Here is a 24,247-nt window from a genome sequence, read left to right as displayed (position 1 = left end):
GAGAGATCATTACATGTTTCCTGGAAAACTCTGGAGCCAAACAGCCTTTGTTAATCTCTCTACACCCGACTTCCATCATTTTAACGAGGTCACTTGAGATAGATCATAGTTCAGGGACGGAGCCCACAGTCAAAGGCAAGACGGCAGTGGTGAAGTGTGGGTGTGAGAGAGAGAGAGAGAGAGAGAAACACTATCCTAGAAACAAATGAACATTTATAAATGCAGTTCCATACACTGTACATAATCTATATCCCCCCCTGTATGCATATATTGAATAAATGAGTTATTCTATTATGGCTTTATTGCATTATACTCCTACATGTACCCAGTTCTCACCAGTCCCTTTACTATTTCCTCCCTTTACATTCAGAGTAAAGACACGTCAGCTCCAAGCTGCTCGTGCCTGGTCCTGTTGTGTGGTTTGGAAAAAGCGGTCGAGAGTCACATGACTCACAACTTGTCCTGGACTTTGGTGGGAATTATGGAAACTTACCCCCCCCCCCCCCACCTCAAAAATTACTTTGATTTCAAGTTGTTCTCATCAACACATGCACAATCATTTATTTTTTTAGCACTTAAGCGTGAGGAAGGTTCCCGTGTGAACTCAGCCCTGACCCACGTCACACTAACAGTTGTCTTCTGTTGTGTTTATGGCAGTTTGTTAATATTTCAATCTCCATATTCCATTTTACTCATGTGTGTCCACATTTGGTTTTCACACAAAAAACTGGACTTGACTTTAGGAAAGGGATGAATCCAGGTTCCAGCTTTCCCTGCTCATTTTGAATCCCGGCTTTTCAAAATAAGACCAGTTTCTCCAAGACAGTGGGTCAGGTTGGCCTTGATTGAAAGTTCTAGAATATCACAATAGCACCATATCAAACTAAAACATACCTCATGCATCTGTAGATATATAGATACTGTATATATGTTATTGGATAGATATGAAATTCAGGGTTTCCATACACGAGTGTTGAATACATTTCAAGTTCACAGAAATAAGTTCAGAATATCATCTATGTTCAAGACTGACAGCTTGTGGTGTCATGTGACTGCTCGTCTGTTGTCCTCCTGAAATCTCAACAGTCAAACCCTTCACAGTGCGGAGAGCGTTAAGTTTGCATACCTGCAGTAACACTCTGTGTGTGTGTGTCTATGTGTGTGTGCACCGTGCAGCACCACAGTTTGCTCATCACCAAGTCTTTACACCGCTTCTACAAAAGCCCGCTAACCTCCCTCTGATTCTATGAGTAGCGTTCAGCGCTCCAAATTTCAAACAGCACAGTATTACAGTTCACAACCATTTTGTAAGGCAGATTAATGAAAGTACGCTCCGGTGCTCGGGTCACCCTGCGCTCATGTCAGGCCTTCCTATCGAACACAGCCGGATCAGAGCATGCCTCACTGAAACAAGAACCAAACAGAACCTGCAGCCGAAGTAACACAACAAGAGTTTTACAAACGTTCTTTGGTTGAGTGTGGAAGGAGCGTTCCTGTGCTTTAATTTAATGCTTTCAATTTGGTTTTTGTTATAAAGAACACAAAGGAGAAAAAAAGTGGATATTTAAATACAGGCAAAAAGAGTGACAGCTTCAAACTCAGCTACAATATGCTCGCAAAATAATATTTAAAAAAAACATCTAGTGACAAAAAGCTTCATCCGACTGATTGTACACGAATACTACTTTCTCTTTCCAGGCTGCTTCGGCAACCAATCCCACCTTCCCCCCCCCCCACCTCCCTCCCCGCCTCCCCTCCAATCTCCGTCTCACTTCTTCTTGGCAAAGCGGCTGAACATCTTCTCCTTGTCTTTCTTGGCAGAGCCGGGCTCAGGCAGGGCAGCGGAGGAGGAGGAGGAGGGATGGGGCAGGCTGTGGGCTTTGGCCCCCGAGGGCCCTGACGCCTCCTCTGCTGCCAGGGGCTGAATGGCCTTCTCCATGGCCTGGCTCCAGCGCTGGAGCTCCTCCTGAAATTAAGCACAAAAATACACACATCATACCAGAGCTTACAAAGGGAAGTGTGCGTCCAGTGGGACTGTGTGTGTTTGTCTCTCGGTCTATTGTTAGCTTTTAACAAGGAAACTCTATGAAAGGTACAGGCAGAGAAATGTACTATTTAAATTATGTTTTGTTGTAGTTATTTTTAAATTTGTGAAGCCTCATGACCCCGGTGGGTTAAATGTTCAGAAGGAAATGTACATGTGTCAGCTGCATACATAAATAAACTACAATGCTTACTTAAACAGAGTATATATGTGTGTGTGTGCTGCATTATGAAGGATCAGAGAGCAGCTGAGTCCAGAACAAGGAGTCTCATGTGATTTGTGGAGAGCTGCTGATTGGTTTAACACAGAGAGAGATAACAATGAGTAACGTACCTCGTCTTTACACTGGAACAGATATTCACTGCCATCACCAAGACTAGAGAGAGAGGGGGGGGGGGGGGGGGGCGGGTCAGATTGGTTGTGTGGAGAAAAGCCAGAGGAACAAGTTTGAGATTATTTTCAGTCATTACAGCAACAAACTTTGAATTCTTTATGCATATTCGTAAAAGTTTGTCCATGTTTGTTTTGCAAAGGCAGCATTTAGTGTTGTGTTTATAGATTCTTCTCTTGGTTCATTAAAAGTAATTTTCATTTAAAGTAAAGCACAAGAAAAAATCCTCACTTTCTTGTTTGGTCTAATTACAACAAAATATTTAATTGACAATAATATAAGACAGAGAAAAGTGGGGAATTCTCAAATTTTAGAACCTGGAACCAACAAATGTTTAATGTTTTTACTTATAAAGCGATTGATCAACTAATTGTTGCAGCTCTAGATGTTAAAACGTCTTATTTTGCAGCTTGTTACTGTTGGATTGCAAATGTAAATAAACAGTAAAACTGTGAGATTCCTAAATTAAATTTGGCTCTGGTGTTTTTTATAAAGAGCTTGGTTGCGAGTACTTTTACACGAATGACGTATTTGCTGTGACGTTGCTCTGGAACACAGCTCTGCCCCAGCAGCTGTGTTCCTCTGGACCCTGTGAAGTGCAGAGTCAGGTGTGACGCAGTTCGGATGATGCTCTCGACAAAGTAGCGTTCGGCCCCAGCTGACAGGCTCATTTTACAAAGATACTGAACTCGCAATAATACACTTAAATATAATAGTTCATGCAGAAAATGCAGCTTAATGGGTTTTACCCCAAAAAAAACAAGAAATACAATTTGTCCAGCACATAACCTTCTCTGCTCAGACTGATCTTCTTATCCAATTCCTTGCTAATCTTGGAGCCCGTCAGCTCATATGATGACTAATTAGCCTCTGGGGGCGACGGCCAATATTCTGGTGCTATCCAGTGTAGACAGTCGGTTTTAGGTCCAGACAACATTCTGGCTAATCTATAAATAATAAACCACTATCTGCATATGAAGGCAAACAAATTAAAAAGCTGATGCATTTCAGTCAGTGTGCTCTTCCTCTTCCGCTCTCCACACCGACTGTTTACCTGCTGGCTAACAAACCCTGCTATAAAACGATTGGGTCGAATTAGAAATGGAAAAAAACAGAAGGCTCCCGGCCCCCAAACAGATCATATCCCTTTCTTTTAATAATGAGTGAAATGAGGAAAAAGCTCAAATGGATTCTCACTGTAGTTTGGCGACGTGCTTCTTCTTCTTGTAGTTGCCGAGGATCTCCCAGGTGGCGCTGCTGAGGGACAGGGGGTCCTCGCCGTGATACGTCACTCCGTGCCCGAAGCTTTTGGCGTCCTTGTAGTTTGAGAGATGGCCGGGCCTCAGCACACAGTACAAGTTGTTCCATGACCTGAAGAGAAGAGAGACAGGTCTTCATCAAAAAAAAGAAATACTTTCAATTACATAAAAACTAATAATGTCCATTAAAATGTGTTTTAAGCTCCTTAAATATCCGTTAGGAGCTTAATTGATTAAATACAAATCCTCTACAGGCGTACTCTACACTAGCACAGGCATTTTCTTCCTATTCCAGGTCTCCATTGGTTTCATATATTTGCTTTGCTGCATGAAAACAACTATCTGAAGCCCTGACTGTTCTCTACCTGTTGGAAGCCTTCTTCCCGGAGCCCTCTACGTCCTGCTTGCGGCCCAGCAGGCCCTCCTGCAGCACGGTCTGGCCTCTCAGGGGCTCCACGGGCATCGTGGCGGCCCTCTCCGCTTCCCTCGGCATCACCGCCGACACGGAGGACTCCAGCTCCAGAGAGCCGCTCTCTCTCATCTCTGACACCATCGGGACCGTGGCGTCATCGGCCGTCTCCTCCAGCACCAGAGAACTGGGCTCAACGGCACCGGAACCGGACTGGAGGGAGGGAAGATGGAGATAAGAGACAGGACACCGATAAAAGAATGAGACCAGAGAAACCAGCCTGCGTGTGTGGAGAAGACAAACTGTTGTTTATCATTTAAGAAGTGTTGATTAGGATTCTGAACAGGCTAATGTAGTTTGATTAAGAACAAAAAATGACATCCGTGTGTGCAGACTCACAATTATATGTATAATTTCATACAATTGATGAAGTGCATGTAAACAGAATCAGCCTGTGACTGCTTGTTTTAACCTTTGACCAGAAACATCCACTCGTTTATCCTTCAGGAGTTATTGAGAAATCTCTCATTCACAATGGCACAAGGCATGAAAATGTTTTTCCTTTTTGAAGTTATAGTTTCTTTGAACAGAGGTCACGAGTGTGTGTAGTTCAGAGGCCGGCAGCCGAACGAGTGCAGTTACCAGAGTCTGTTCCTCCACGGTGTAGATCTGTGAAGACTCTTCTACAAAGCCTGTGTCTTCTCTCCTGGAGGAAAGAGGGCAGCATGGGGTCTGCATTAGAGACCTTCAACAGCAGCAGGTGGAGCAGTGTGATAAGTGTGAGTGTGTGTGTGTGAGAGAGAGAGAGCGTGACTGCTTGGAAGTTCAGGGGAAATTCAGCATTTTTGTGTTTGTGTTCAAATTCCCTGAAAAAATCCAAAGCCAACAATCAACTTTGACTCCCTCTGCTTTTCTGCTCTCTGAGAATTTCTCTGACTCTTGGAACCAAACCCACTCTTTGACCCACACGTGTACAAACCTACAGAAATCCCTGCATACTTTCATTAACTATAGTTTTTCTATAAAACCAACAGAAATCCTGATTTTGCCCGGGACTACTTTCAGCAGGTGTCACTCAGTGCAGTGGTGTGCTCACTGATTTGTTTTTAATAGTCTATGTAGAACCAATGGAGCTCTATGGCAGAAAGGGATTGGCCTCATCAGGCTTTAGATCCACTGATGATACGATCAATTCATAGGTCACACTAGAGAACGCAGCCTGCATACGGAACAGTGCACATGAATGCCTCTGTGTGTGTGTGTGTGTGTGTGTCTGTGTGTACCTGCTGTCCTTATCTGAGCGCTGTTCCTCTTTAATGAACTGCTCCATCTCCTGCTGCTGCTTCCTCAGCTCCAACAGCTCCAGCTGCAACACAACAACCAGTGTCACTATCGAGTCTTTACCTAATTTCATTAGAGTAGTCAGATACATTACTGGTAATGTCTTAAGATATGATGAATATTTATATTAAACCCAAAATTCAAGTAAAAGTAAGAACTGATCCACAGGACGTCTCCAAATGGAAATACTTAGAGTTTTGTCCATTTGCTTAAATTTCTAATTCACCAAGTGTAAACATGTAACTTCAAAAAGAGCCAGAACAAGATGGAACAGAATATAAATTATATTTATGTATTCTCACAGGGTGGAATACAAGTTTCTTTATATATATATATATATATATATATATATATATATCGTTTTAAAGTCCTTGCGCTCCACTCTTTGTAAATAAAGTCCCGGGGTTCCCCTCGTACCGTGGTGAGGCGCTCCAGGGCACAGAAGCGCTCCTCCCACGTGGCGGTGGACTTCTCGAAGGCCTCGTGCCTCTTGAGGAGCTTCTCCACCTCGTCCACCGTGTGGCCCAGGTCCCTGCTGGTGACGTACGGCTCCTGAGCGATCAGCCAGGCCTCCGCCACCGAGGCGTCCCGTGCAAACTGACACACCTCCAGCACTGTGTGTGTGTGTGTGTGATGGAGACAGCTGCTGTTATGAAACTTCTACACATGCAGTTTGTTTATATCTTGCAAATATCTCTATTTTAAAAGAAACTAAATAACAAAGTTGTTTTGACTTGTGAGGAAAGCGAGGAGGGTTTCTACTCACGCAGTCGGAGCCAGTCCCATCTGTCGTCCCACTTGAACATCATCTCCTTCCGTTTCTCCATCAGCTGCACCAGCTTCTCTTTGATCTGACACCAGCAGGAACACAGCCGCAGTCATACATCAGTATTATAAAACACAGCTCAGCCCCGAGACTTGCCATTATCTTCTAAGAATTAGTATTGTGAAGTAATTAACCGAATGTTAAATTAGGGCCAGGGTCAATTGCTCATTTAAATTCTTTTGGCTTTCCGTTTCTAATTAGTATTTGCTTTATAGTCTCCCTGACGAGTGGAAGAGGAGTGGAGGTTTTTTCCTTCGCAGCAATCCAATTGGATCCATTGTGCCAGACGAGAACAATCACTTCTAGAAAACTAATTAAATCTAATGAAAGCAGCAATTTAAGGCCCAGCCGAGGGTGAAGAAGCAGCCGTCTCACCTCTGCAGAGTCTCGGTGCTTCCGTGTCAGCAGGGCCTTGCCGAGGTCCGTGCAGTCGGTGAACTTGGCTCCCCGGGCTTCGATCTCGGAGCGGATCCCCTGGTGGTACTTCTGCAGGAGCTCCACGGATGAGACGTCCCTGAAGGATGTGAGGTGAGAGCAGGTAAAGCATGAAGCTGATCTTCTCTCAGACAACTAGAGCTGCAGAAGAGTAAATTATAAGCTCCTGCAAATGTATTACTGTGTGGTCTTTATCCAGTCCAAACAGTCCTGTATTTATACTACATCTTAATACTAGTAAAGTACTTTTAGTTTATTTCTGCTTTGTAAACCATTGGCTTTAAGGGGGAATTAAGCTTTTGTTTGCTGGGATTGGTCAATTGCTGCACTTTTACTATTATTTAAAACTGGTGTTAACTGAACTGTATATAATAAGAAATACATTAATTTATCTGAGCAAAGTTATTGCTCCCATAAACAATGATGCTTTAATCTGTAGTGTAGTTTTTATGAATCTACATATACAGAAAAACATGGTAATTAACAGCCTTTCATATCACATTTCCTCTTGAGGGGAAAATAGCTTCCTCTCTGCAATTTGCAATACTGATAATTTTGTGAAGATGTTTTATGGAATGGATATAAGGCACCGTGTCCCAGGTGCACTCACCGGGGCTTCTCCTGAGTCTCTATCTGCTGGATGGTGCTCTCCATCCAGGCCATCAGGTCTCGCACCATGGTGAAGAAGCGGAACTTCTCAGCCGTGTCCACCAGCTGCGCCCTGCGGCCGTCACAGGCGTCCAGCAGACCCTTCCAGGCCTCCACCACCGCACGCTCTGTGGCCTGGATGGCGTCCGCCCTGTTCCCTGCGTACTGGGCATGAAGCCTCCCAGCTGTCTCCTGGAACTGTTGAACCTGGAGGAAGGAGAAGCAGTTAAAAAAAGGACGAACAGGAATATTTCTTCTTTATTCTTAGACCATTATTTCCTAAACTCTATTTAACGTATCAAATATTCTCAATACTAAACCCCCTTCCTCTTAATTAATGTAAATTATCAAATTTGTATTATTATTAATTAGTATTTAAGTCAAAGCAGCATTTGTAGATTGTTTTAAACCACATGGGGGCAGCAGAAACTCTAAACACAAAACTAATGCAAATAAAGTTATGGCGAGTTGTTGCTGCTTAATCCCACATTCAACGTAAAGATTGATTTAATTTAAAATGATGTGAGTCCCATGTTTATCCATATAATCTCAAAATGATGTTAAAATGAGAATATTGAATAATGCAGCTTTAACATTTATAACAAATCATGAGAATCCCTGTACTGGACGGATGTAAGTCATCAAACTTTGCTGCCTGTTATTGATTCCCGAATGAAAGCGTCTGATTGGCTGAGCCGTACCTGTTGGCCCAGCGCGGTGATGTCTCTCTCGAAGGCGGCGTGCATCCGGTGGAAGGACTCGGCTTTGCTGAAGTCCTCTCCCACGTCCTCAGGCAGCTCCTTCTGCTTCTCGTGGATCTGAGCCACCAACTCCTTCCCATCGTCAAAGTACCTTCGATAAACACATTGATCTCTCACTCACTCATTTATCAATACATTACATAAGGTAGCATTATAAAATCCAGAAAGCAGGTTGTATTATACATGGACGCTGGTTTCCCTTACTTCAACAGTTCATAAGACGCCGTGAGGAGCTGAGCTCGAGTGTCGATGAGCTCCAGCAGATCCGCCCAGCTGTCGTTGATGGTGTCCTTCCACTCGGCCATGGCGGCTGCCTCCACGTGACCGGCTTCGATCAGCTCGTCTATCGTCAGGTTGACCATGTCCACCCGCTCCTGTCCCACCATCCCCGTCTCCCGAGCGAACTCTCTGAACTTATCCCTCAGAATCTGAAGTGGAAAGTACAGAAGCAGCGTGTTTAAACACCTTCGCTATGTATTTTGTGTGTAGTTTTATATTATATGGAAAGCTGAACAACTAGTTTTAGCTTTAATAGCTAAGAAATCATGTGATATCTATAGCGAGCAAACTTCTGATATGATATGATCATAAATAACTCCACCTTCAAAATAAGACTGAGCAGGAAATCATTCTCCATAAACATACATCTGTCTATTATAGGATGGTTTGTTTTGTGTGTGAATTCTACCGAGACGTGGTCCAGGTCCTGGCCCATCTCCTGGGAGGAGGCCACCACGTCTCTCTCCGCGATCCAGTGCTCTAGGTCCTCCACCTCTCGGCTCAGCAGGAAGTGGTGGTAGGCGTGATCCAGCTTCCTGCCGCGGTCCTCCGCCAGCTCCCCCAGCCCGGCGTACTGCTTATCCACCCGGCCCTGTCGCCTGATGATGCCCTCGCTGCAGAGGAGGTGAGAGGGAGAGGATGGAGGTCAACGAGACGAAAGGGAAGATGGAGGAAATGAAAAAAGAAGGGTACAGAAATTGGATTGAGGTTTACCCTAGATGAAGCGTGTGATTAGGAAACAGGAATTACCACATTTTACATGTTTGTCTCTGTTATCTGCCTAAACCACAACTGACTGGGACAACAAGAGTTTTTATTTTCCCTGTGTGAACATCAAATTTTAAAAAGCACACACCCGTCAGGATGGTCCTCTGCAAACATCTTCTGGGCACGGCCATTCAGCTTCTTAATGGAGTCGGCGTAGTCGTCCACCGCCTGCTTCAGGAGCATGTGGTGCTTCAGCATCAGCATGGCACTTTGTTCATCCTGGAGGAGGAGGAGGAGGAGGAGGAGGAGGAGGAGGAGGAGGAGGAGGAGGAGGAGGAAGAATCACGGGGGGTAGAAGATAAACAAAGAGGAAATAATAGAGATGAAAGCAAAACAAATGAGCTCTGAAGGGGGGGCTGCCACTTATGAAGAGCGTGTCAGCGTTAATTGAGGAAAGCCTGAACCATGTAATCATGTTAATGCAAACAGTGCCACTTGTTATTAGCACAAACATGATATGGCTTTTTTAAATTGGAATAATATGATCTGCTTTGCTCACACACTTCCCTGAGATAGTCAGCCTGCCTCCTTGTGCTGTGACTGAGCTGTTCCTCACCTTGGCCTTTTCATCTGCGATCATGTAGAGCTCCTGCTCCCAGATCCAGGCCTCGGCCTCGTCCGCGTCGTTGTAGAACTGCTGCGCCGAGTTGGAGCCGCTCAGCCTCTCGCGCCGCTTGGCCATCTCGTCCTGCAGCCGGTCCCACGCCTCCTCCAGCACCTTCAGCTGGAAAGTGATCCGATCGGCTTCCGGCCTGCCCTCGGCGCTGGCCGCCTCCGCCATCGTCCGGCCCCGCTCCACCACCTCATCCACGCGAGGCTGGTGGCCCTCCATCTCCCTCTGTAATGTCTGACGGACAGAAAACACAATCCGGCATTACCGCACAAACTAAATCCCTCTGTAACTGTTAAAGTTCTCTGACAACTCCAACAAGATCCCCAGAAACAGAATTATTATTATTCTAAATGTTAAAAACTAAAAAGCTTTGTTTTGCAGATGCTGTATTATGATATGACTTCACTGGAACAACAGAGTCACTCCACCTGAACCTGTTATTAGTCCATCAGCAGATCTGTGGTATCTCTGTAATTAACATCCTGCTGAGTCGGACACTAAAATGCTTCTGGAATGTGTCTCATGTTGCTCATTGTGATCGGTTCTCACTTCCCGGCTGTAATTGCAAATCAACACAAACATCCAGCTGCGAGAATAAGGTCACATGGGTCCCAGAGCACCTCTGAATGTCTGAGTGATCAGATCTCAGGACACATCTGGGTTCGTCCACATCAGCACTTGGAGCCGTCCACTTCAGATCGAGTCACTCAGGACGGATGCTGCTTTTGTGTTTAATTAATCCTTGTAAACGTAATTTCAGACTGTTTCTATTTGAAGAGATCACCTTGAGCTCCAGGAAATAGTGAAAGATACGTCCCCTATTCTGTGACATTTCATGGGCCTTGATCAATTAACTGATTAATCAAGAAATCTAATTAAATGCAGAACTCAAAATTGCAAAAACACACAACCTTTTCTTTTAAATCTCAAGTGAAATCCCTACCTGGTTCTTCTTCTGCAGCATTTGCACAGTTTGAAGATTGTGCCCGTGCTCGTCTGACGTGGCCAGGGGCATCCTCTCCTCTATCCAGAGCTTAGAGAGAAGACGATGGAGGGAAAGAAAGGAGATCATGGAGATAAAGAAAGAAAGAAAGAGAAAAAGACAACGGGTGTCTTTGGAGGAAACAGTCTCACAGATCTCTGACGTTAAGCGAGTTTAAAAGAAAACGTTAGGACCATGAGTTATATTGAATCTTTTTTTATACCCCTTCACAAAATGTCTCCAGCTACTCAAACAGTAAAAATCCTTCTTTAAGCCGACTCCTCCGACTGAATGAAGTGGATTTATGTTGAGAAACCAATAAGGGATTAAAGCTTTTACCCAGATTCACCTGGAGAGTGAATTTCATGGAGCGAGCAGGTGGTCCCACTATCTCGCAGACTGAGCTAACGTACTGTAATTGAAAACTTCATTTCCAAATTAACAGGTTATCATTTTTCAGGAAGAAAGAAAAAAAAACACCCCTTGAAGTTCAGACTTGAATGTTTTCGATAATTTAACTCCAAAGACTTTTTTATATATTTAAAAAGCTAATATGAATCTTTCACAACTCTTTTGATTCTAATGCATAGCTCTCAATCACATGTGTGAACAGGGACTTTCAACACATCTGGCTCTGACAGTGAAAGCATGCTCACCAGCTCGTCGGCCAGGTCCCTGTAGAACTGATGCACGGCCCTGGCAGCCTCCAGCTTGCTCTTGCGCTGAGCCAGCGGCGTGAGGAGCTGCTGGAAGTCCCTCTGCAGGGCCCGCTGCTCGGCCTCCAGCTCCGGCTGGTCCTCCCGGCCTCCGCCGTGTTTGGTGACCGCCTGCTGGAGCTCCTCCATCTCCCTCGCCCGGTCACGCACCTGGTTCTCCGTCATCTGGCAGAGCACGAGACAAACAGATAAATAACCTCATCAGAATCAGGATGTAAAAGTTAGCTTGTCTTGGCTCTTTCTGTGTTAAACTGAGCTGAGCCACTGTTATCATGAAAGTTTTATCAGTGCCCTGACGACTGCAACATCATTTCACACAACTGCTGTTGCTGTTTTTTATTTTCCCATTACGATTTAGATTCAAGGCTTTTGTTTGCTGTGTTCAAAAACAAACAGGAAACATTAATACAGATCCGAGACAGACGCTCACTCACTCAAAGTTAATCCTCAGAAATAACACGCGCTAACACCATAATGTATTCACTCCCATGGTGAGAGTTAACTAAACATGATTTGAGACCCGCATGCATCCCGGGAAGGTGCAGCCGCAGAAAGCAGACGAATCTGAAGCTTATGCAGTGAAACGCTACAGAGACACGGACCTGGTGCTTCTTCAGGAGGATGTTGGCCTTCGTCAGGTCTCTGACGTCCTCGTCTCCGCCCTGCAGCTGCTGCTGCAGCTCGCCGAGCCACTTCTTCATGTCCGCCTGGCTCTGGTCGAACAGCTCCGAGCGGTTGGCGTCGAACAGCAGCCGGGCCTTCTCCTGGGTGGTGGACTCCAGCTTGTCCCACAGCTCGTGGAGCTTGGCCAGATGCTCCGTCACTATGGGCTCGAACTCCGGCTTGAACTCCATCAGCTCCTGACCCTCCTGAGGAAGACGTGGTTTATAACGTGTTAGAAAAAGAAAATGTCACAGGACATTTTCATTCATTGTAAAATTGAGAACACAAGGTAAAGGTAGATGTATGCACCTCATGAATACAATCATTTGTTTAAATGTTGCACTTAAATGTTTTATAAAACAGATTCAAATATTTATGACTTCACCCAAATTATTAAAACCCTCATGAGCTCCACTCTCTGTAGTTTATCACAGGGACAAATTAACACTGGGAACAGATGCTGCTGTATGATTTGTATTTATCACATAGATGGATACTATGTTTTAAAACCTGAAAAAATAATGCATGTGTATATTTTATAATTTAATGTACTGAAGGACAACACAGCAAATCTACAACAATAGAGACTTTAGTATCCGATAAGTTATCTCTTGTCTATTTATAGATCTGGGTGTCCCGATCAAATCTTTCTTATTTTGGTGAATTAACCCTTTAAAGTTGAATTTTCTGCAAAATACTAAATAAATCCGAGCTGATCTGGGATCCCTGATCGTCTTCTTGCTTATTAACTTATTATTTTGCTTTGTGTTGATGCACAGTGTCTCTGTGGCAGCTCTGTGCACATCAGAATCGTTTCATGTCGGTGTGTAGATATTCCGAGCACCACACAGTTCTTCCAGACCTGGTCCACTTTGTTGAGCCAGTCCTTGTTGGAGGCCAGCTCGGCCATGAAGGCCTGATGTTTCAGCCACTTGCTGTGGAGGTTCCTGGCCTCGTCGTACGATGTGTCCTGAGCCGTCAGCATCTTCTCGTTGATCCACAGAGTCAGCTGGAGAGGAGGAGCGAGTGTTAGTCAACTGGAAACCAAGAATATCTACTAATCATTCATATGAAGTTAGTGTAGACGTGACTTTGAACAATAAGGATTTACTTCTTTATCTTTCGTCAAAAGAGCAATAGTGTAATTAACCACATGGGGCCTCAATCCCAAGTACTGCTGTGAAATACTAAACGACAATCTAGAAATACTGAATGTACTCTTAGATGTTACCCATCAACTGCATGAACGTTTAAACTCGTGGTGAACTCACATCCTGAGTGTTTTGCAGGAAGTGCCGCAGGTCGCGGTTATCTCGGAGTTTTTCGGACACCTCCTGGGCTCGTCCTTTGTTCTTGTCGCGCCTGAAGGTCAAACACGACACAAAGACAAGAGAAACATGAAACACTGGAGCGTTAACTCCCTCAGAGACAAAGCCCAGACAAACAAGCTGCAAGGAGTAAATCTACGTGAGCTCCTCCTCCTCCTCCTCCTCGTAGAGAAATACCTGACACAGTAACCTGAAGGAGTCGTCAGCTCCTCTGCTGCACCGCGAGGAAGCGCTCGCACTTAAAGATCAATATCCATTATCGTGGGCGCCTGTCCACCGAGTAAATTGAGGGAGTTAAGGGGAAAAGCTCTGGTGCCCTCTCCACTGCCGCGTGTTGACACTGATGCTACAGTGATAAGGAAACTGTTTCACTGGAAGAATGTGGAGGATTTACCAAACTGCTAAAAGAGACATTGTAACTTCAAGAGGGAAGAAAGTTGACGTTCTCTGGATCTAAGATGTGGAAACTTCTGAGACATGTTTTTGAGGATTTGTACAAAGCTTCATTGTGCTGGGAGAGAAACTTCAAGTGTTGATATCTTAAACTTAAACCTTCTGTTTCAATCTAAAGTATTTTGTTTTGTGTGCATATTTATTTTTTAAACATTTATTATCTCGTATTCATTTTTAACATGTTTTACAGCCTCCTATCTAGTTTATTAGCTCTTCTTTTATCTATTTCATTGATTGTAAATATATATATTTGAATTCATTTTAAATCTCAACTATATCTTTATAGATAAATAAATATCTTGCTCATTCACCAGCAGCAGAGTTTAGTTTTTTCTTTCTCTCATTTTCAAGCAATGTCTCAATATTCCATTCATCTCTATAAACCCTTATTTGAAAATCTTGGAGATGTATATAGGATATCACTAAAATCAATTTAACTTCACTATAAAATAATTGAATTAAATGAATAACACATCAGTGAACAAATTAACAATAAGGGAGAATCTGATTAATCCTGGGATCACCTGTCAGGAGTTAAACTGATCAGTTTTATGTAACATGTGTAAGTTAGTACTGGCCAAGGAATAGAATAGAATGGAATAAAAAAGGAAACTGACACAAGATCTTTTCAATATCAGGTAAGTTTGAAGTTATGTAAAAGTTTGTACCAAACTTCTACGATAATCAAGTCTTTATCGAACACTGTGATGACCCACCTGTCGAGGATGGAGTCCATTTTGTCCTGAACCTTCCCGGAGTACAGGTTGTCACTGTCCACCAGCCGCTGTCCTCCCTGCAGGGCGCCGTGGATCTTGTCCTCGTTGGCCTCCATGGTGCTCAGGAAGTCCTCATGCTTCTTCAGAGCCTTCTCTGCGCCGGCCAGCGTGTCGGGCTTGTCGATGTGAGCCAACGTGTACTCCTTCAACCGAGCAGCCCAAGACATGTCGGCAGAAAGAGAAAAACATTAACCAAGAGGAGACAGGAAAACACAAACAGCTGAATGACAAACATGCAGCGTGGGATGTGACTACGCTGCATTCTTCTGTTCTACATTCTTTTAGATACCTGTAGCATTGCTAACCTCAACTCTGTGGTCCCTGATGAGGCTTCTGACAAGTTATAACCATCATTTAAACACTCCGACACCACACACAGGTGCAGGACAGTACCTGGTTGTTGAGGATGGCCTCCACAGCCTTGCCGTCTCTCATGAACTGCTGGAAGCCCAGTCCCTGGTCCAGGAAGTTCTTGCGACTGTCCCACATCTTCTGCAGCTCGTACCAGCCCCGGTCCATTCCATTCAGCCTCTGCTCCAGCTGCTGGTACTGAGGGTCGTCCTCCTGACCCTGCATGACCTGCGCACCGGTGTCCTTCACGCGGTGGTAGTCCTCCTCGTGGTTGTTTATGTCCTCCCGCACCGCGTCGTGGAGGCTGAGCTGCTCCTCGGCCTCCGGCAGCGTGGCGGGCATTTCCTCCGAAGCCACGGCCTTCTGGGTCTTGAACAGCCAGGACTGGAAGTCGTCCATGTCCTGGAGGAAGGTCTGTAACTTGCTGACCTCACCCAAGGAGTCCTCCCTGTCCTTCAGGGTCTTTTTCAGCGCGTCCCAGGCGGCGTCCAGGTCTCCTCTGCGGGCCAAGATGTCGGCCGCGTTCTCCGGGTGATCCTGGGCCAGCTGGTCGGCTTCTCTCCTCAGGAAGGACAGCTTGTCCTCGATCGCGGCCAAATCTCTCTCCATGCCAAACAGTTTCCTCTGGATGGTCATGACGGCTGCCAGGTCGTTGCCCAGGTCTTGCGTGGACTCGATCACCCGCGTCTTGTCTCTGATCCAGGTCTCTGTCTCGTCACAGTCCAGCCTGTAGCTGTGCAGACTGACTGCAGAGTCCACCTTCTTCTTCTTGTCCTCCACCATGGCCTTGAAGGCCTCCCACCTGAGAAGAAATCATCTATTTAATCACTTGTTATAAACTTGATTACAGGAAGACAATCATCTCTGACTCAATTAGTATTGGAAACTTGATTCTACTTGATCAATGTTAAACTGCTTGTTGTTTTTGAGGAGCAGAAGATACTGACCTGTAAAATAAAATGATTAAACGCCTCAGTAAGAAGATTAAACATTAGAACACTATTAGTTTTTCTTGGATTAAGCACAGAATGATTTATCAGACATGTTGACACACACATGAACAGTAAGAATGGAAGACATGTTATCTGGAGACATGTTTGAATCACCTCGTATTCAGTCGTGTCTGACATTCTTTAACCTCCTTGGTGCGAGGGTGTCTGCTGTCCTCCAGCTGCTTCACCGCTTTGTTGACGTCATCGACTCTCGACTGAACGTTTGCCATATCTTGAGCTAGAATGCTCAACCTGTAATAAGGAAAGAATATCAGTTAAAATACAAAAAAAAACTATATTGAAACATGCATAAGGTCATAATTCAGAGTGAATAATACAAATAATGTGTTTTTTTGTACCTGTTCTGTACGACTTCCAGATCCTCCAGCTTCTCCGGCACCTCCAATCCCACCAGCCACGTCTCCTTCTGGCCCATCCAGATCTCACAGGCGTCCGTCTCACTGAAGATGGTGTACAGGGCCATGGTGTCATCCAGCTTCTTCTGCCTCAGGTCAGCCAGAGACAGGAGTTCCATGAACAGGTCCTTGATGTCTTTGAGACGTCTCTGGATATCAGGGGTGTTCAGGAGCTCCTCCGGCAGGGCATTGGCCTGTTTTGATAGAGCGTCGATGGTGGCTCCGCTCTTGATGGCCTCGTTCCTCAGGTCGTTGTGCCTCTTGAGCTGCCGCTGCGTGGTGTACTCGTCGTGTCCCACGTCGTCGGTGCTCATCTGCCTCTTGGCGTCCAGCAGCCAGGCCTTGAGCTCATCAGCGTCTCCTTGGAACTGGAAGAACCTCTGAGTGTCCTGCAGGTTCTGCTTCCGGAACGCCGCCAGCTCCTCCAGCTGCTGCCACTGCGTCCCGATGTCGTCCATGCTCTCCTGAACCTTGGGGGAACCAAAGTGCTTGGCCCGGATCATCTTGTCCCCCTCGGCGAGGAGCTGTCCCAGGTTGCCGCGCCGGGCGCCGAGCTCGTCCTCGAAGGCGCTGTGTTTGCTCTGCAGCACCAGCACGCTCGTCAGGTCCTTGCCGTAATCCAGGGAGGAGAACAGTTGCTCCTTCTCCCTGATCCAGCTCTCCAGCTCCGTCACCTCCCACAGGAAGTACCAGAAGCGGCGGGACTGCTCCAGGCGCGCCCTTCGCTGGGCCGCCAGGGCACAGAGCTCCTGGTAGCACTGGTCCAGGTGCTGCACCCGGTCCCGGATCACCTGGGGATCACATGGCTTGTAGCCTGGGGAGAATAGATGAAGGACAACATCACTGTAATGTTTTCATCTAGTTTCCTGTATTTGTTCATTTCTTTTCAAATTCTGGACTGCAATAGTTAAAGTGATAACAGAAAAATTCCCTTTCCTGACAGATGCAGCCGCACAAGCACAGGGTACAAAATGAAATCAGTTAGTTGTAAGATGAAATAAGAAGTTATTACAAATATGTAAAGAGACTGAACAAGGCATCTGATGTGGACTTTTGGTTCTCAACATTTAGCCAAACTCGATCCTAGTTTGAGCCAGAACTCTAAAGTCTTGAGGTCTGAGCTCCTCCACTTCATTCAGTGTCATCCCTGATGAAACCACATTATAAATAGTTTTGCCGAAGGGAAAGACGACCCACAGCACTTACTGTCTCCGTTTGCAAACTTGAGAGCGGCAGCACTGGCGTTGTGCACCCGCTCTGCCTGCAGGGCGATGTCATTCTCTACCAAGGCATGTTTCTGTAACAGGTCTTCAACCTCCAGCAAGTGTTTCCCAAAGTCCGGAGACAGCAGCCGCGCCTGAGGACACAATCAGACCATGTGATCACGTGGGTCTGTGAACAATGTGTGGTTGTCGGTTTATGAATATTCCTCCTCTGCACCTTCATGTCGTCCATCCAGCTGATGATGTGCAGCATCTCCTGGAAGATCCTCTGCAGGGTCAGGTTCTTATCCAGCCGCCCGCCACGAGCCCTCAGCAGCTCCTGCAGGTAGTCCCACAGACGCAGGATGTTGTCCTTCCACGCGTCGATCCGCTTGGCGTCGTGGTAGCGCTCCGACTCCAGCTCCTTGGAGATGACCACGAGGGCCTGGACGCGCTCCTCGTACGCCGAGATGTCCGTCTCGATGGCGTCGTGCTTCTTCTTGGCTGCTTCCACGGCCGGCAGATCGTAACCGAAGTTATCCTGAGGAGGAGAGAGCAGGGAGAAGTTTAAGTTTACTTATTTTAATAGTTTAAGTAGGTTTTGCTTCTCCTCCCTTCCTCTAACAAACTATCTGTGATTTGAAAGTTTTATTTTCACTTTGGTGTCATCGAGCCGATCTGTGTCTGGTGTTTACCTCCATCGTCAACAATCAGGTGCACAAACAAAAAAAATCTAGTTACTCATATTCGTAAACATGTTAATAACCCGAGTGAGATCAACACCACTGAATAAATATCAGATAATTACATTGTGCAATATTCATGACTTTATGTTTATGTTGTTTGTGTTACCTGAGCCACGAGCCTCTGGTTCTCCAGGAGCCACGTCTCCCTCATGGCCGCCTTCCTGTCGAACCTTCTCGCCATCTGCTCCAGCTTCTCCTGTCTGATCAGCTCGTCTCGGAGGACGCGCTCCCGAACGTGCTCCGCCTTCTCCAGACGCTCCCACGCCTGGAAGCAGACGAGCAGACGCCTCGTTAGGACTCGCAGCTTCGGCAAGTTAGCTGTCGTTGAGTCAAGATCTAAACCGTGATCCTAACTGGAGCTTACTTATTTTTAAATGATCGATTTAAATGTCTTATTTTGCTGAATTAAGTTTTGATAACTTACAGATATTCAACTGATAATTTATTTTTAAACTCACAAAAAACAGCAAATGGAAAAACTGGAACCAGAACATGTTGGATGTTTTTGCTTAATAATGCAACGATGACCAAGATACACGATTATCAAAATGATGGCATACTATTAGTTTTTAAATCTACTAATCTATTAATTAACTAATAGTTTCAGCTGTATTTACAATAACCAGACGTATAGAGGATTGATGGTTTTACTATATCTGTGAACTTATCCCTTGTTTTGAGTCGCCTCATTATAAAACCCCATCAACGCTTTTATTTTCTTGTGCCTGCAGTGCTGTCAGGCCTTTATTTTGTAATTAGCAGTAAATATGTTTATAATACTACCTTTACAATTCAATTTGTTTGTGGTCAAATTGTGGCCTCAGGATCATGCGCAGCTAAATGAATTGATTTTTGTGCTTAGAGATTCAAACCACAGAGTTTTGCAGAGACTCTCTCTCTCCTGTAGTGGCGTGAGGTTCGAGAGACATGTTTGAATAAATAAATAGAACCCTGAGATGTTGTGCACTGATTCTGTTCAGTCTCACTCTGTTGATGTCCGCCACCAGGGCTCCTTCTTTAGGCGTGTACACCCTCTGGTTGTTGGCCCTCATTCGACTCTGGATGGTGAAGAGCAGCACCTCCAGGTTTCCCTTCTCCTGGAACCTGTACACGTCACACGGACGGGTTAGCCGCTAGCGTTAGCCACAAGGAACTAGTCTGTGTCAAGATGATAACAAAAATACTTCACCTCAAACTATTCTGTTTATATATTATATATATATAGCTATTTCTTACTTATTGTGTTTTTATGTTTTATGTTCAATGTATGCACCTTTTTTACCAAAGAAAATTCCAGGTAGGTGTAAACCTACTTGGCAATAAATCCTTTCTGATTCTGATTCTGATTCTGATTATCGGTAAATTATTGAACGCTTCACATTTAATTAAATACTATATAGTACTCTATGTACTATATGTAAATCAAAGAAGAACAATACAAAGATGTACGTGTACAGCAGGTGTTTAAATAAGATTTTCTTTTCATACTTTGTTTGATATTCTAGCTTTAGCTTAATAAGAACTAGAAGAAAACTCCTATATACACATTTTAGTTTTCTCTTTACAAAAATACAGGATTAATAGAATAGAGAAGAATATAATAGAATGGAATCTATTATTATGGGATGCAGTGGAGAGGCGTCCTGTCTGGACTCACTTGGGCGGCTTCTCGACGGTGCGGTACGTGTTGAAGGCCTGGAGCTGCTGCTGCACCCCCGTCAGAGAGTTGGCAAGTTTCCTGTTGTTCAGAACGATGATGGTCTGCTCGATCCACGTCAGCAGGTCCGAGGCCAGCGTCTCGTACTTGTCGATCATCGTCCCTGTCTCGATGGCGTGGTCCAGAACCTGAGGTCAGAGGACAGTCAGGGCTCACACGGGCCCAACAGAACTCCGGCCGGGTGAAGCGAGTGTGTGCGTCATGTTTCCATCTCACCTTTCCCACTCGCTTGCCCTCGACGGCGAGCTGCTTCATCTTGGAGAAGTAGTGGTAGAATGCCACCACGTACGTGATGATGGACTTCTCATCTGGGTTCTCTGTGAACACATCTACACAGAGCAATGGAAGACACAGTGAGACGCAGCCGAGCCAGAGACCTCTCTATTTTTCCACCGGGCTTAAAGCTCATAAACATTTATTTGGAGGTGAAGGCCCCGGCCTCCGTCAGTCACTCGCCTTCTGGGTCTAACAGTTTGTGGACGCCGAGCTTCTGCTCTGCCACGTTGAAGGCGCTGTGGAGGTTGTGGGTCGGGTTGGACTTCTTCAGACTGTTAAACTCCACCAGATCGGGCCTGGAGGAGAAATATGGAGGGAGAACAAACGTGGAGAAAGACGAGGAGGCAGAGAAAGAGAAGGAGAAGAATGAGGAGGAGGAGGAGGAGAGACACTGAGCAGATGGGTTCTGTGGGTGTTTACATTTCAGGGCTGGTGAGAGTGGACATGGTCATTCATCTCTCCTTACCGGTGTTTGTGTATGAGAGCGTTGAAGGCCATGCCGTCTTTCCAGCTGGTCGTGAAGTTTGTGATGTTGACGTTGGGATATCTGCAAAAACAAGGAGAGCCGAGCGACGTCAGTGACGGGACGTTACCCAGAAGCTGCTGCTTTAAATCAATGTCTGAGGCTTGTCCTCCATCTCAGCGTCTGAGCATTCACCAGATATTACTGAGGCTGGAGAGCAATGAACTTCATAGTGAGTAAGTATATAGGGACAAATGTACTTTTTACTCCTCTACATGTATTTTATACTTCAGTTACTAATCACTCTAATGATTCAGGTTTACAACACATTATATTAATACAGCAATAAACTATGATGTCCATTAGAAGTGGAGTCTGCCTACTGTGTACTTGTACCTTTGGTATTTTAAGTATAATTTGATGCCAACGCTTAATACAAATTTAAAATAAAAAAGTGTTTCTGCACTGAGGAATTTTTACTTCATTAAAACTTTAATGGCAACTACAATATGTTGCAATTTGCAGAATGTATTTTCCAAAAAATATTTTTTTATTATATGTATTATTATTTAATTAATTTTAAGTTTAAGTTTTTAAGAAATGCAATATTGTTATTAAATATATAACTTCAGAAATATCACCTAATTTTAAATAAATTAAATATTTAAAAAAGATTAATGAATGCGCAGGCAATTTAATTGTTTTATTTTAAATATTATTTTCCAAAATATTTGCAAAAAAGAATATCAATACGTTACTGACAATTTAATAATATATGTATGTTTTAAATGACAAATAATAAAGGGTTTTGCATTGCAGCGCCCTGAAGATTTCTTTCTATTTAAAGATTTACAGCTGAGCACAGAACTGGATTCAAGTTCACACTCTGTTTCCCAGAGGATATTTACAACAGCCGGGTCAAGCCAAAGGTCACGGTGCCACTCACCCTGCAGTTTTCATCTGACACCACAGAAGAAGAGCGTCCTTGGCCGAGCGCGTCTCCTTCTGGTCGGCCTGGCCCGTTTCCACCACGATGTCCTGGATCTGATGGGGAACAAGCAGCACAGCTGGGTGGTAAATAATGGAGGCCGACTAATGAACGAGATGTTTGTGATCAAACGGGAACAATTCACATCCGAGGAACAGAAACCCCGACTGATAGCAACACGTCGCTAATCGGATGCACCGGGAGGGAACACGCTGCTAAAGTGGCACAAATCTCCCTCTGATATCCATCATTTATCTTCATGGAGCTGAACTGAAGAGGTTTTTTTTATCTGTGTTACAACACAAAACCACTCTCCAGTGATAAGTCATCAATGTTGATCCATGGCTGGAATCTCGTGAATCTAGAGTCCGACTGAAACGGGGTCTGGTGATAATTGGAGTTCTTATTTTCCAGTAATTAGAGCAGTGATGTGATCGGAGAGACGGCTCCAGAGAGACGTCTAAATTTAGCCGGCTTTGATTCTCCTGGTTTCATGCTGACTGAAACGACGCCGACAGGACTAAGTGAATTCTTTCCTGTTTCAGTTTTTTTTTTTTTGTGAAGGGTGAATAATGCAGGAGGCCATATTGTTTGAACTACTGTGCCTAAAAATAACAGTGCTGCTGTCAAAATTAAAAATAAATATCTGTCCCCTCCGAGGAGATGAAAGAGTCAAACGGACGTGTTCTGATGTTGTGGCTGTGCTGGGATCAGTGGAATCGTAACGACTGGAAGCTGAAGGCGTCTCATTCGAGGAAAAAGACGAAAAACATCCTGAGGCTGCTGGTTTTAAACTGGGTCTGTGCTGCATGGAAACAGACCTGAGAGACAGAACCATTAACAACCACACACTGGTCTGTTAATCACAGCAGGTTGTTCCTCAGTCACATTTAGCATCTGACCAGAAGACGTTAGAGGACGGATTTTGATTTGCTTGCTGAAGTTTTTGTTTGTCTCCCTTTACTGACTATTATGGCTAATTGATCTGTTGACAATTATTGATCCTATAATGACAATAAAAACATCAAAATAACCAGTGTTTGCCTTGTTTTACATCAACGTACCTTGTACTGAAGTAGCAATGTCTTATATATTTCATTTTTTGGTCTGGTGCCATATTCTACATCTAAACTTTTACATCAATATGTCGTACATGCTGCGTTTCATTGGTTTGACAATTTACTAATATATAGTATCTTAGTAAGATGTTTAACAAAGCAAAATTTGACCTGTAGTTTGTACCACATGACTTTTAACTTCTTCACATGAACACTGAATCACCAGTTTTACACCTAACATCTGTAAAAACAACCGCATCATATCCTTTAATCACATGTGTCTAAAACAAAAATAAACTTCTAAAAACTGTATATGTCCAATGATATAACTTTCATATCATTGGTTCAGTACAAATATTTCTTAATGTGCTTCCTGCATCTTTACACTGTTGTTACTTGCTGCTGTAATGTGTGAATCCCCCCCCCCCCCCCCCCCCCCCAAGGATTAACATCTATCATATTTCATATAACTGTGATAAAGGACATAGTTTAAAGAATGAAACGAGTGTGTTTTACAAAGTTGTTTAACTAATGAAAGGGAAAAGAAGTCACTAAATAAAGAAAGTTGAATGAGGCCCCTCAGTGTTGTTTACCTGGAAGCGCAGGATGATGGTCCAGATGAGGCCGAGGATGAGCCGGTGGTTCCCGTCCACGATGTCGTGGGAGCCCATGTTCTCCAGGTGGACCCTCTGCTCCTTGAGGAACTGCAGCGCCTTGTCCACGTTCTCCAGACAGTGGATACGCATCCGGCCTTTAGTGGGCTTCGGCTGCAGACCGGGAGGAAAGAGATTAAGGGGAGAGATTATAAAGAGAAGATATTAGAAGGACAAGAAAAAAGAAGGTCTACAAAGTGTGAGATGTACTAGAAACGTGTTTACCAGTCGTTCGCCGGACAGCACCTCCAGCAGCTTGATGAGCATGCGTCCGTCCCGCAGGTCCAGGTAGAGGTCGGAGATGCGACAGCCGACCCGGGACAGGATGGAGTTGACCCATTTAGTGAAGGTCTTCTTCTGCACCGCCTCGCGCTCATCTGACGGGAGCACAAAGTTAAGAAGGAACATGAGCTCCATGAATAATGAAGAGTCTTCTCAGCTCCAGAGCTGCAGCTCCTGAGCTGGTCGGGATTTACTGTCGAGCTGCAGACGAGCTGCAGACAGGCAGATGTCTGGACGAGTGAAGGAAGGTGGAATATCTGTGAAACAGCATTTGTCTGTGGAAATCAGAGATGGAGGATCTGCACCTGAACTTCAGGATTCTTCAACAATAAGCCTCCAACTCCTGTGTGAAGCCTCCTCACACAACAGACACACACTCCTCTGATATCAGACTGAATTATGCAGCAGGCA

At 44.8% G+C, this 24,247-nt stretch overlaps 1 protein-coding gene across 2 annotated transcripts in view; it reads right to left on the bottom strand.

Moving 5' to 3' along the window:
- Positions 1 to 499: 499 nt before the first annotated feature.
- The window catches only part of sptb (spectrin, beta, erythrocytic), a 39,575-nt gene continuing 15,827 nt past the window's right edge, over positions 500 to 24,247 (bottom strand). For both annotated transcript variants that reach the window (XM_062397608.1, XM_062397609.1), the window contains 35 exons: positions 23,780 to 23,931; positions 23,495 to 23,668; positions 21,802 to 21,899; positions 20,859 to 20,939; positions 20,573 to 20,688; positions 20,333 to 20,445; positions 20,057 to 20,244; positions 19,386 to 19,503; positions 18,506 to 18,664; positions 17,892 to 18,194; positions 17,658 to 17,808; positions 16,395 to 17,265; positions 16,150 to 16,287; positions 15,086 to 15,845; positions 14,633 to 14,835; positions 13,407 to 13,497; positions 12,998 to 13,144; positions 12,075 to 12,341; positions 11,413 to 11,637; positions 10,718 to 10,807; positions 9,718 to 10,008; positions 9,250 to 9,380; positions 8,803 to 9,007; positions 8,319 to 8,542; positions 8,055 to 8,205; positions 7,316 to 7,560; positions 6,646 to 6,784; positions 6,211 to 6,295; positions 5,862 to 6,058; positions 5,387 to 5,469; positions 4,746 to 4,809; positions 4,060 to 4,316; positions 3,633 to 3,806; positions 2,378 to 2,420; positions 500 to 1,966 (listed from right to left, as the gene is read on the bottom strand). In XM_062397608.1, the coding sequence (XP_062253592.1) occupies positions 1,769 to 1,966; positions 2,378 to 2,420; positions 3,633 to 3,806; positions 4,060 to 4,316; positions 4,746 to 4,809; positions 5,387 to 5,469; positions 5,862 to 6,058; positions 6,211 to 6,295; positions 6,646 to 6,784; positions 7,316 to 7,560; positions 8,055 to 8,205; positions 8,319 to 8,542; positions 8,803 to 9,007; positions 9,250 to 9,380; positions 9,718 to 10,008; positions 10,718 to 10,807; positions 11,413 to 11,637; positions 12,075 to 12,341; positions 12,998 to 13,144; positions 13,407 to 13,497; positions 14,633 to 14,835; positions 15,086 to 15,845; positions 16,150 to 16,287; positions 16,395 to 17,265; positions 17,658 to 17,808; positions 17,892 to 18,194; positions 18,506 to 18,664; positions 19,386 to 19,503; positions 20,057 to 20,244; positions 20,333 to 20,445; positions 20,573 to 20,688; positions 20,859 to 20,939; positions 21,802 to 21,899; positions 23,495 to 23,668; positions 23,780 to 23,931 (6,932 nt within the window). In that variant the 3' untranslated portion in view covers positions 500 to 1,768. The remainder of the gene's footprint in view (positions 1,967 to 2,377; positions 2,421 to 3,632; positions 3,807 to 4,059; positions 4,317 to 4,745; positions 4,810 to 5,386; positions 5,470 to 5,861; positions 6,059 to 6,210; positions 6,296 to 6,645; positions 6,785 to 7,315; positions 7,561 to 8,054; positions 8,206 to 8,318; positions 8,543 to 8,802; positions 9,008 to 9,249; positions 9,381 to 9,717; positions 10,009 to 10,717; positions 10,808 to 11,412; positions 11,638 to 12,074; positions 12,342 to 12,997; positions 13,145 to 13,406; positions 13,498 to 14,632; positions 14,836 to 15,085; positions 15,846 to 16,149; positions 16,288 to 16,394; positions 17,266 to 17,657; positions 17,809 to 17,891; positions 18,195 to 18,505; positions 18,665 to 19,385; positions 19,504 to 20,056; positions 20,245 to 20,332; positions 20,446 to 20,572; positions 20,689 to 20,858; positions 20,940 to 21,801; positions 21,900 to 23,494; positions 23,669 to 23,779; positions 23,932 to 24,247) is intronic.

This window comes from Platichthys flesus, chromosome 10 (genome assembly GCF_949316205.1).
Source record: "Platichthys flesus chromosome 10, fPlaFle2.1, whole genome shotgun sequence".
Taxonomy (NCBI): domain Eukaryota; kingdom Metazoa; phylum Chordata; class Actinopteri; order Pleuronectiformes; family Pleuronectidae; genus Platichthys; species Platichthys flesus.
Note: the sequence above shows the minus strand (reverse complement) of the source record. Positions and strands in the feature narration are given on the sequence as shown.